At 37.6% G+C, this 12,965-nt stretch overlaps 1 protein-coding gene across 3 annotated transcripts in view; it reads right to left on the bottom strand.

The window, feature by feature from the left end:
• ZC3H6 (zinc finger CCCH-type containing 6) overlaps positions 1-12,965 on the bottom strand; it is a 77,063-nt gene that overhangs the window by 11,736 nt on the left and 52,362 nt on the right. For all 3 annotated transcript variants that reach the window (XM_040267526.1, XM_040267527.1, XM_040267528.1), the window contains 6 exons: positions 7,419-7,535; positions 6,707-6,818; positions 3,293-3,402; positions 1,687-1,937; positions 886-1,376; positions 331-564 (listed from right to left, as the gene is read on the bottom strand). In XM_040267526.1, coding sequence (XP_040123460.1) covers positions 331-564; positions 886-1,376; positions 1,687-1,937; positions 3,293-3,402; positions 6,707-6,818; positions 7,419-7,535 — 1,315 coding nt within the window. The remainder of the gene's footprint in view (positions 1-330; positions 565-885; positions 1,377-1,686; positions 1,938-3,292; positions 3,403-6,706; positions 6,819-7,418; positions 7,536-12,965) is intronic.

Below are 12,965 nucleotides of genomic sequence, written 5' to 3' on the forward strand. Positions count from 1 at the left end.
ACCTGAAGGAAACAGCCTCTGCCCATAAAAATCTAATAGCCAAATAATTTTGCACTTGAGTTACAAGTTAAAATTGTTAAACTCAAGGCTATCTTGTTTCTGTTCTGTTCTATTTCTCTTCAAAAACAAAGCTTAATAACAAGTGTGCTTCCAAGGCCTCACACTCCAGTCTGATTTATTGCTTCAAATCAAACCCATTGCAATTAATTACTAATGCATCAATGGCACTGGAAATGACAATCAACCCCAAGAAGATAGTAGCTGTAAGGTAGCTGGAAACAGAATAGGTAGATCCAAACAGGTATGAGGCTGTCGTGACACCGGACACACCTTCTTCCTTGCTTGGTGTCCTTTGCGGCTGGGTGCTGCTTAGTTCTTCATCTTCTTGGTACTTCTGAGTAAGTCTGACAAAAAGAGCTCTCTGGACAGCAGGGAGGAGACCCAGCGCAGGCAGGGGGCCATGGCCTGCCACGTTACTGCTGCTGTCGGACCCACTCCCACGGTTAGGTGAGTCTGGAACAGCTGGAGCCTGGTGCTGGGCAAAGTCGCTGTGCCACACCCCGTCTACATACACAACGCAAAAAGACACAAGACACCAACTGAGCACAAAACTCCAGCAGACAAGGACCGCTGCGCCTTGGAAGAAACTGAGTTACAATAGTATCACATTTGATTATCAGATTATTATGCAACAGTAAGCACTGTTTAAGGTTATCTCAAGGTCTATTGTTACAAATATTTGGTTAAATTGAAAACACGTTTTAATATTTCAATTTCATCATATTTTCCTTTACTTAAAACACACACGCCTTTCATGTTACTAAAGAAACATAGGACTCCAGATATTTTAAGTTAGAAATGAGTTATTTAGAAAGGTAAACTTACCACCAGAGTGACTGGGTGGCTGAAAATTATGGACAGCATGCTGTGAATAGTAATGATCATAAAACTCAGCGGGATTTTGTAAGGAATCATAGCTGGTACTGAGCTGCCTTTCACCAGGTGGGTGCGATGAGCCTGGTGAGCAGTGATTCTCTCTAGGTACTTTCATTACGTGTTCTGGAAAACCCAGGCAGTGGTAAGAACCACTCATATTTGGTGGTGTCAAAGGCGTATCTGGTTGACCAAGTACTCCAGCTTGACCATGAGGGCCCACAATTCCTGGGGGGCCAGGCAGCAAAGGTGGGCTCTGTGGCACTGGTAGGCCAGGACAGTGTCCGGGGGAGCCTGGGTGGATCACAGGACTGTTGTGTCCCTGAGACATGTTAGGGCCAGGACCTGGACTTGACCCCGAACTATAGACATGTTGAGGATGTGGGCTGCTTTCCTGAAATTGTGATCCTGGTGGTGAGGCACTGTTATAAAATGCTGGTGGCCTGTGGACAAAAGAATAATATTTCTTAGTTCAAAGAAAAGAGGCAAATAAGAACGTTACATCTCTAAATAGATATTGGACCTTTGCTGACAAAGGTCCGTCTAGTCAAGGCTACGGTTTTTCCAGTGGTCATGTATGGATATGAGAGTTGGACCATAAAGCAAGCTGAGTGTTGAAGAACTGATGCTTTCGAACTGTGGTGTTGGAGAAGACTCTTCAGAGTCCCTTGAACAGCAAGGAGATCAAACCAATCAATCCTAAAGGCGATCAACCCTGAATATTCATTGGAAGGAATGAAAAATTTAACTTACTTCTTTCCAATTTTATGTGCTAAATCCACAGTAGGTTTTACAACTATTTCAAAAAGAGATGGAATCTTCTTGAAATCATCAGAGAGATCTGTCTGAAAACCATCTTCAGGATCAGAAAAGGGAAAATGCTCCAGTGGGGTTGGCAGAAGTCCAACGCCTGGAGGTGGTTTGGGAAGAGGAGTTATGCCATGCTTTCTAAGTTCTTCTAATTCTCTTTCGTCTTCATTTGCAGCTTCTTCAGTATTCAACACCTAAAGATAATTGGCCAAGATTTACTATTTCAAAACAAGCTTTCTTCCTCACATTTAAAACTGTGAAGACTTGAATAAACTAGTTTTGTTAACAGAAAAATATAATATTAAAGTTGAAATAGATCAGAGATAGTGAACTAATTTTTTATAAAGAATATGAGGTTCAAAGAGGTAAAGGATATTTCTCAAAGTAAATTAGCTTTTTTAGAGATCACATTTTGTGGTTACCAAAGGCAGAGGGTAGTAGGAGTAGGAACTGGATGAAGGTACTAAAAAGGTACAAACTTCGAGTTATAAGGTAAGTAAGCACTAGTGATGTGAGGCACAACACGGTGAATATAATTAACAGCGCTGTACCGTTATATATGAAATCTGTTAAGGGTGTTCATGGAAAAAAATCTTTTCTGTTTCTTTAGTTTTGTATTTATTTGAGATAATTGATGTTTGCTAAGCTTGCAATAATTTCATGATGTATGTAAGTTGAATCATTATGTTGTACACCTTAAATTTATACAGTGTTGTATACCAATTATATCTAAATAAAATTGGAAAGTAAATGACATTTGAACAAGAGCTCAACCAAGAAAAATAAAATTTATGATGGACTGGTTGAAAAAATTTGTGATGGGACTGTTTTTTAATGGCAGAACAATGATAAGAACAAAAGATCTCGTTGTTTTTTTTTAAGGTTAAGGCAATTATATTATTTGCTATCATTAATAAGTAAAGAACTATAATAGGTGCCACTAACTGCTGCTGCTGCTGCTAAGTCACTTCAGTCGTGTCCGACCCTGTGTGACCCCACAGACGGCAGCCTACCAGGCTCCCCCGTCCCTGGGATTCTCCAGGCAAGAACACTGGAGTGGGTTGCCATTTCCTTCTCCAATGTATGAAAGTGAAAAGTGAAAGTGAAGTCACTCAGTCGTGTCTGACTCTCAGCCACCCCATGGACTACAGCGCACCAGGCTCCCCCATCCATGGGATTTTTCAGGCAAGAGTACTGGAGTGGGGTGCCATTGCCTTCTCCAGCCACTAACTGAGCTTTTACTATTTACTAGGAGTGGTACAAAGTGTTTCATGTACATCACAATTGAATCTTATAAGAACAAAATATTCTTAATTCTTAGTCCAATATTCCTGCTTTTCTAACACACTACATTAACAGAATAAAACATAAAATAAGTCCTTGCTTTCTCAGCAAGAAAGTGAAGTTGCTCAGTCATGTCTGACTCTTTGCAACCCCATGGATTGTACAGACTCCTCTGTCCATGGGATTCTCCAGGCATAAAATATGACTTATAAAACATGATTAAAGTCTAATGAATCTGTAATCAAGGTGCAAAAATATTACTCACTTTGTCCAAAAGTTTCTTTGTTTCTTTAGTCAGATCATCATGTGAAAATTTACAGTTGTCTCCTTGGTAACATTTTGCTCCACTATGATAGAACTTACATGGAAATTCATGTAAATAAAAACATTAAGGAACAGACCAAGTAAAATCAAACTCTCATATTTAAAAAAAAAAAAAAACTGTGAAATCAATATAACTTTATTACCATATACTGTACTAAATTTTCAACAGTCACAGATTATTTAATTTTTAATTTTAAGATTAAATATTTTAAATATGCTGTTGCAGAACATTCAAATATTTTAAGTCTCTTCTACTCTGTTAGAACTAGAAAACAATTTTTTAAGAGCTTAATTTTTTTGTTTTAAAAAACTTGACTGTACAAACTGTATTATTTTTTCTGTCAGTGATATTTATGTCTTCTATAATAATAGAGTTAGTAATGTGGGTAATTAACACAGACTTCCTTAATAAGAGCTCTCAATCAAGATTTACAAATCATCTCCCAAATTACCATTGTAAATAAATTATGTCTAAAATTTAGTGCAAACTCTAGCTATTTTCACCACTGATCAAGAGAGTCATGTTAAGGTTTCAATAGTTTGTTGAAAGTACCATGCTAGGAAAATGTTACATATAAATAGAGCTTGGATAATTAGCTAATTCCACTAATACTACTTCTAAAATTTCACTTATTTACTTCCACTCATGTTTGGCTGCACTGGGCCTTTACTGTTGTGTGTAGGCTCTCTCTAGCTGTGACTGGGGGCTGCTCTCTAGCTGTGGGGCACAGGCTTCCCACTGTGCTGGCTTCTCCTGTTGCTGAGCACGGGCTCTAGGGTGTGCAGGCTTAAGCAGTAGCAAAGCATGGGGCGCAGTAGTTGTGGCATACTGGCTTAGTTGCCCCACAGCATGTGGAATCTTCCTGGAACAGAGATTGAAACTGTGTCCCCTGCCTTGGCTGGTGGATTCTTTTTTGTTAGTTACATCAATTTTATTTTTTTAATTGGAGGATAACTGGTTTACAGAATTGTGTTAGTTTCTGCCATACATGAACATGAATCAGCCATAGGTATACATTATGTCTGCTCCCTCTTCAACCTCTCTCCAACCTCCCTCCCCATCCCACCCTTCTTGACTGTCACAGAGCACCAGGTTTGAGCTCCCTGGGTCACACAGCAAATTCCTACTGGCTATCTATTTTACATATCATAGTGTATATATTTCTGTGTTACTCTTTCAATTTGTCCCTCCCTCTCCTTCCCCTGCTGTGTTTACAAGTCTGTTCTCTATGTGTCTCCATTGCCTTGTAAACAGGTTCCTCAGTACCATCTTTCTAGATTCCATATATATTTGTTTTTCTCTTTCTGAATTACTTTACTCTGTATTCATCCACCTCATTAGAACTGACTCAAATGAGTTCCTTTTTATGGCTGAGTAATATTCCACTGTGTATATGTACCACAACTTCTTTATCCACTCATCTGTCAATGGACATCTAGGTTACCTTCATGCCCTAGCTATTGTAAGTAGTGCTGCAATGGACACTGAGGTTTCTTTAATAACCATTTTTTAAAAATTTCAGGTATACAGCAAAGCGATTCAGTTATACATACATACATATATATATATATATATATATATATATACTCTCTTTCAAGAAAACAATTTTTTAAAGTAAAAATGGCTATAGCTATTTATAATGGCTATGGTATAATTTAATTATGTAAACTCTGCTACTTTACACAATAAAACAAAATACAGAGCAAATAAATTTTGAGCAAATGTTTATATCTATGAGGAAAATAAAGGAGTCTGATATTGTCATGTTAAAGTTAAATATCCCAACAATCAAAACCACAAACTAATCTTAAAATTTTGGAGACAAAGATCTAAAGAAAATATTAAATCTAGAAGTACAGTGAAAAATATACCATTTCAGCTGGTATATGTTCTGGGAATTTCTGAGTAGTTTTTGGAAATTTATTACTGAAATCATCACACTGATAAGGTCAAGAAAGAAAAATAATGTGATTATCTTAGCAGATACAAAAGACAACTGATAAAATTCAAGTTTATATTAAAACCTCTTAGTAAAATAAGGATATATATTAGATGTTGTTTAGTCTCGGAGTCATGCTCAACTCTTTGCAACCCCATGGACTGTAGCCTGCTAGGCTCCTCTGTCCATGGAATTTCCCAGACAAGAATACTGGAGTGGGTTGCCATTTCCTTCCCCAGGAGATCTTTCTGACCCAGGGATCGAACCTGAATCTCCTGCTTGGCAGGCATATTCTTTACTACTGAGATACCTAGGAAGCCGAAGGATTTATATACTTAACTTGATTTTTTTAAAAAATCAATCTTAAAATTGTAGCCACAAGCCAAAGCAAAAGGGCATTACCCTTGAAACATGTTTTATGCTTCACAATCCCTATTATTTAACATTTTTCTGGAAGTACAGCCAATACTATTAAAATTGTCATGCCACAGATGGCATGACTATGGAGAAAAACATAAGAATAGATGGGAAGATTTCAGAAACAGTTCAATAAGGTGTCTGGTTTCTAAAGAAATACATCAAATCTTAAAAAAAATTTTTGTTTGAATAAGACAAATTTATAACATTTTGATACAAAAGGAGTATTTGCCCTTAGTAAGTATCAAACATACTATTATAGAGCAGAATGGTCAGATAGCACAAGGTATAATGATATATTACAGAAACAAAACTATGCTCGCTGAAAACTTAGAATATGGGCAGGTGCCCTCTTAAATCTGTGAAGAGGAGACGATGAACTAACCATTTAGAAAATAATAAGGTCTTTACCAAAGGAAATGTTTTATATATATATATTTAAATTATTTTTAACTGAAGGATAATTGATTTACAAATTGGTTCTCACACATCAACACAAATCATATATATCTATGGACCATATACAGTGAAATGCCAGATGGGTAGAGGCAGGAATACAATTTAAATATATCAGAAGTAGGGAAGAATATACAGGGTAGTGCTTCTCATTTGGTGGTAAGATTTGACAGTACTTGAACTTTATAATTCCCAACAATGATAATTTATTACTTATGAACCCAAGTAAATAGTAATTAAGTCACAGAATAAATATGTTGCCAACTCCTTCAGAAAACACAGCCTCTTGAAATAACTTATAAATATTATTTAAAGTACATTTATTTCAGTTTTTTTTTCCAAAGGGAAGTTATTTCATTTCCCTAAAGAAAAAAACTCAGTTGACCTTCTGAAGTGCAAAGGCTGAAGAGATCTGGTTTACATAATGTGTTATTTTAAATTTAGAACCAAACTAAGCTTTCCAGATTGTACTTAAGATTTTTAAAGCCTCAATGACACTTGAAAACTGCAATATTTTGGTTAACATTTTTAATAAAGGATATTATGCATATAAATGCAGTTCTCTCCTTTGGTACAATATCCTTGTAAATAAAATTTGCAGATCTCTTTCCTCTTCTCCAACTCTGCATCATGATCAAATTTACATTGATCTCCCTGTTCACAAAAAAAAGAGAAAAAAAAGAAACCATTGAGTTGAATTTTCTCTGTGGTGTTTCATGGTAGAACCATGGTAGTATCTCCAATCTTTAAATAATGAGCTCCCAGTAATTCAAACAATCCCTTAGAATTCTTGCCCAGGATAGTGGAGGTGGCTTTGGGTGGAGAGGCAGAACAGTGAACATGACCTCAGAGGACACTGCTTGGCTCCAGCACTCACCATTTCTGGCTGAGCTACTCTGGGGACTCATTTAACCTGTTGCTTTGACCATGATTAAAATGAGAATAATAACAGTAACTGAACTTTACTGCATCATTGTAAACATGAAAACATTTAATATTAGTAAGACAATCGGAAGAGTACGTGCCACATAGCATCATGTGTCAGTAAAATAAAATCTGATTTCAACAAGCTATACTATTGTCACAGAATATAATTATATGAGTTCTGATATACAGTATTCAATGCAAGATCCATTTTGAAGAACTAGTTTTATTCCAACTATATGAGAAAACACTCACCACCCCTAAAATGACCTTAAATTTTAAAGATTATTTCAAAAGTTAAAATGATTTATGATACCGCTATAAATTTACCTTAATACATCTCCCTTCCAGAAAGTATTTGCAGATTTGTTTTCCTTTATGTTCCACTGTATGTTGATTAATAAATTCCTGAGTCATAATCTTCCATTTTTTCCCTGGTTTACTATACTGCAAGAAAAAAATTTACTTAAATAAAACATATGAAGTATTAAAAAAGACATTAAAATTCATACTAAAATGGATCTAGAAAGCAGTACACATTGATTATTAAAAGTGGTGAAGACTGAACATTATGATGCTATTTATTTATCTGGCGAGAGGCGATGCACGCAAACATGCTTTTAGAAAATTGCTTAATGATACTGGTAGTTGCAAAGAACCCTGTCTCTAATTCAATGAAGACATCTAACTACATTTTTCAAAATAAAATTGTGAAAACTTTAAACTTAATAATAATACTCAGTTTTGGCAAAGATACAATAAAATATGCACTTTCATGTATAGTTGGTAGAAAACTTAAAATATTGATTTCGTTTGACACAAAATTTGTACTTTTCAGCACAAAATCCTGAAGGAATTACCAGGAAGGCACATGAAGATTTATCCACAAAAATAACCAATGCAGAATTATTTACAAGTAAAACAAACAAAATCAGGAAATACTCTATGTATCTAAAACTAGAACACAAAAAACACATTATGGTACATTTAGAATATTATAAAGTCATTTAAAAAATCATGAGATGGAAAGACAATCTGGGGACACAGAATGTTCACAATACCTTACCAAGTGAAAAAGTGATCCGAGTTTATAATAATAAAGACAAAGAAAAAGCAACTAAAAGAATATACCCCTACCTTTAAGAGTGTGTATCTCGAGATGAATTTCTAAAAAGTTATAGATTGTTTGCGTATGTGGTTATTTTGTATTTTCTTTAGGGAAAAAAATTGAGGATATATTACCTTTAACTTTTAAATTTAAGAAAATTAAGAAAAACTAGTATATGATAGGAAATCTCACAGCCCTACTTGCTTTCCTTAGTTCTTCTCAGGCCCCTATTCAACTTTTGCTGCAAGTATAAGAAGGTTGAGTAACAACAAAGTATGAGCTCTATACAAGAGCACTGCTTTTCAAGCTCCTAGCAGACACAGTGCCTTGCACACTGTAGGAGGTTCATAACTATTTACATTTCTGAATTGATATCAGTTTCCTCTTTTCCCTCAATTTGCTAGACAATGGAGAACAAAGCACAATCTACTGAAATCTCTCATAGCAAACACCTGAGACAATAGAGAGGTAAAGTTAAATCTGATCCTCAGTGCTCACAACTGATGAATGATAGAATTCACCTGATTTCTGGGGGAAAAAAAAAGTATCAGAATACCAGGAAAACATAATCTTTGAGTTTCTTTTAAAAAAGTATTTATAGATACACACATATACACATATATATATACACACATACACACACACACACACACATGTATCCCATGAAAACTCAAAGAAACTGATTATACTCTACTCTGATAGGATCATTTTAAATGTCTTCAGTTCAGTTCAGTTGTTCAGTCGTGTCCGACTCTTTGTGACCCCATGAATACTGCAGCAAGTCAGGCCTCCCTGTCCATCACCAACTCCCGGAGTCCACCTAAACCCATGTCTATCGAGTCGGTGATGCCATCGAACCATCTCATCCTCTATCGTCCCCTTCTCCTCCTGCCTTCAGTCTTTCCCAGCAACAGGGTCTTTTCCAATGAGTCAGCTCTCAACATCAGGTGGCCAATGAACACCCAGGGCTGATCTCCTTTAGAATGGACTGGTTGGATCTCCTTGCAGTCCAAAGGACTCTCAAGACTCTTCTCCAGCACCACAGTTCTAAAGCATTGATTCTTCAGCGCTCAGCTTCTTTATAGACCAACTCTCACATCCACACATGACTACTGGAAAAACCATAGCCTTGACTAGACTGACCTTTGTTGACAAGTAATGTCTCTGCTTTTTAATATGCTGTCTAGGTTGGTCATAACTTTCTTTCCAAGGAGTAAGTGTCTTTTAATTTTATGGCTACAATCACCATCTAGAGTGATTTGGGAGCCCCAAAACATAGAGTCAGCCACTGTTTCCACTGTTTCCCCATCTATTTGTCATGAAGTGAAGGGACCGGATGCCATGATCTTAGGTTTCTGAATGTTGAGCTTTAGGCCAACTTTTTCATTCTCCTCTTTCACTTTTATTAAGAGGCTCTTTAGTTCTTCTTTGCTTTCTGCCATAAGGGTGGTGTCATCTGCATATCTGAGGTTATTGATATTTCTCCCAGCAATCTTGACTCCAACTTGTGCTTCTTCTAGCCCAGCATTTCTCAGGATGTACTCTGCATATACATTAAATAAGCAGGGTGACAATATGCAGCCTTGACGTACTCTTTTTCCTATTTGGAACCAGTCCATTGCTCCATATCCAGTTCTAACTGTCGCTTCCTGACCTGCATATAGGTTTCTCAAGAGGCAGTTCAGGTAGTCTGGTATTTCCATCTTTCAGAATTTTCCAGTTTATTGTGATCCACAAAGTCAAAGGCTTTGGCATAGTCAATAAAGCAGAAATAAATGTCTTAAACCTATGTAAATTTTATTTACAAACATTTTCTATTTCCATGGGAAGCTTCCATAAGCCTCTTATCCTTATCCATCAGGGGGCAGACAGAATGAAAATCACAATCACAGAAAACTAATCAAACTGATCACATGGACCACAGCCTTGTCTAACTCAATGAAACTATAAGCCATGCCGTGTAGGGCCTCCCAAGATGGGTGGGTCATGGTGGAGAGTTCTGTCAAAACGTGGTCCACTGGAGGAGGGAATAGCAAACTATTTCAGAATTCTTGCTTGAGAACCCCATGAACAGTATGAAAAGACAAAAAGATATGACACTGAAAGATGAACTCACCAGGTCGGTAGGTGCCCAATATGCTCCTGGAGAAGAGTGGAGAAATAACTTCAGAAAAAATGAGGCAACAGAGCCAAAGCAAAACAATGGCCATTTGTGGATGTGACTGGTGATGGAAATAAAGTCTGATTCTGTAAAGAACAACATTGCATAGGAACCTGGAATGTTAGGTCCATGAATCAAGGCAAATTGGAAGTGGTTAAACAGGAGATGGCAAGAGTGAATATTGACATTTTAGGAATCAGTGAACTAAAATGGACTGGAATGGGTGAATTCAATTGAGATGACCATTATAACTACAACTGTGGCCAAAGATGCCTTAGAAGAAATGGAGTAGCCCTTGCAGTCAACGAAAGAGTCTGAAATGCAGTACTTGGATGCAATCTCAAAAACGACAGAATGATCTCTGTTCGTTTCCAAGGTAAACCATTCAATATCACAGTAATCCAAGTCTACACCCCAACCACTAATGCTGAAGAAGCTGAAGCTGAATGGTTCTATGAAGACCTACAAGACCTTCTAGAACTTACACCAAAAAAAATAAAAGCTGCCCTTTTCATCATAGGGAACTAGAATGCAAAAGCAGGAAGTCAGGAGATACCTGGAGTAACAGGCAAGTTTGGCCTTAGAGTACAAAATGGAACAGGGCAAAGGCAAACAGAGTTTTGCCAAGACAACGCACTGGTCATAGCAAACACCCTCTTCCAACAAACAAGAGAGGACTCTACACATGGACATCACCAGATGGTCAACACTGAAATCAGACTGATTATATTCTTTGCAGCCAAAGATGGAGAAGCTCTATACAGTCAGCAAAAACAAGACCAGGAGCTGACTGTGGCTCAGATCATAAACTCCTTATTGTCAAATTCAGACTTTAATTGAAGAAAGTAAGGAAAACCACTAGACCATTCAGATATGACCTAAATCAAATCCCTTATGATTATACAGTGGAAGTGAAAAATAGATTCAAGGAATTAGATCTGATAGACAGAGTGCCTGAAGAACTATGGATGGAGGTTCGTGACAGTGTACAGGAGGCAGTGATCAAGACCATCCCCAAGAAAAAGAAATGCAAAAAGGCAAAATGGTTGTCTGAGGAGGCCTTACAAATACCTGAGAAAAGAAGAGAAGCTAAAGGCAAAGGAGAAAAGGAGAGATATAACCATCTGAATGCAGAGTTCCAAAGAATAGCAAGGAGAGGTAAGGAGGCCTTCCTCAGTGATCAATGCAAAGAAATAGAGGAAAATAATGGAATGGGAAAGACTAGAGGTCTCTTCAAGAAAATTAGAGATTCCAAGGGAACATTTCATGCAAAGATGGGCTCGATAAAGGTGAGAAAAGGTATGGACCTAACAGAAGCATAAGATATGAAGAAGAGGTGGCAAGAATACACAGAAGAACTATACAAAAAAGATCTTCATGACCCAGATAACCATGATGGTGTGATCACTCACCTAGAGCCAGACATCCTGGAATGTGAAGTCAAGTGGGCCTTAGGAAGCATCACTATGAACAAAGCTAGTGGAGGTGATGGAATTCCAGTTGAGCTATTTCAAATCGTGGAAGATGATGCTGTGAAAGTGCTGCACTCAATATGCCAGCAAATTTGGAAAACTCAGCAGTGGCCACAGGACTGGAAAGGTCAGTTTTCATTCCAACCCCAAAGAAGGGCAATGCCAAAAATGTTCAAACTACCACACAATTACACTCATCTCATACGCTAGCAAAGTAATGCTCAAAATTCTACAAGCCATGCTTCAACAGTATGTGAACCATGAACTTCCACATGTTTAACCTGCATTTAGAAAAGGCAAAGGAACCAGAGATCAAACTGTCAACATATGTTGGATCATCAAAAAAGCTAGAGAGTTCCAGGAAAACATCTACCTCTGTTTTACTGACTATGCCAAAACCTTTGACTGTGTCGATCACAACAAACTGTGGAAAATTCTTAAAGAGATGGGAATACCAGACCAACTTACCTGCCTCCTAAGAAATCTGTATACAGATCAAGAAGCAACAGTTAGAACCAGACATGGAACAACAGACTGGTTCCAAATTGGAAAAGGAGTATGTCAAGGCTATATATTGTCACCCTGCTTATTTAACTTCTATGCAGAGTACACCAAGAGAAACACTGGGCTGGATAAAGCACAAGCTGGAATCAAGGTTGTCAGGAGGAATATCAATAACCTGGAATATCAATAACCTCAGATATGTAGATGACACCACCCTTATGGCAGAAAGAGAAAAGGAACTAAAGAGTCTCTTGATGAAAGTGAAAGAGGAGAGTGAAAAAGCTGGCTTAAAACTCAACATTCAAAAAACAAAGATCACGGCATCCGGTCCCATCACTTCATGGCAAACAGATGGGGAAACAATGAAAATAGTGACACTTTATTTTGGGGGGGTGCCCCAAAATCACTGCAGACGGTGACTGCAGCCATGAAATTAAAGGACACTTGCTCCTTGAGGAAAGCTATGACCTACCTGCTGCTCCTGCTGCTGCTAAGTAGCTTCAGTCGTGTCCGACTCTGTGTGACCCCATAGACAGCAGCCCACCAGGCTCCCCTGTCCCTGGGATTCTCCAGGCAAGAACACTGGAGTGTGTTGCCATTACCTTCTCCAATGCATGAAAGTGAAAAGTGAA

The sequence above is a fragment of the Oryx dammah genome, unplaced genomic scaffold (genome assembly GCF_014754425.2).
Source record: "Oryx dammah isolate SB20612 unplaced genomic scaffold, SCBI_Odam_1.1 HiC_scaffold_25, whole genome shotgun sequence".
Taxonomy (NCBI): domain Eukaryota; kingdom Metazoa; phylum Chordata; class Mammalia; order Artiodactyla; family Bovidae; genus Oryx; species Oryx dammah.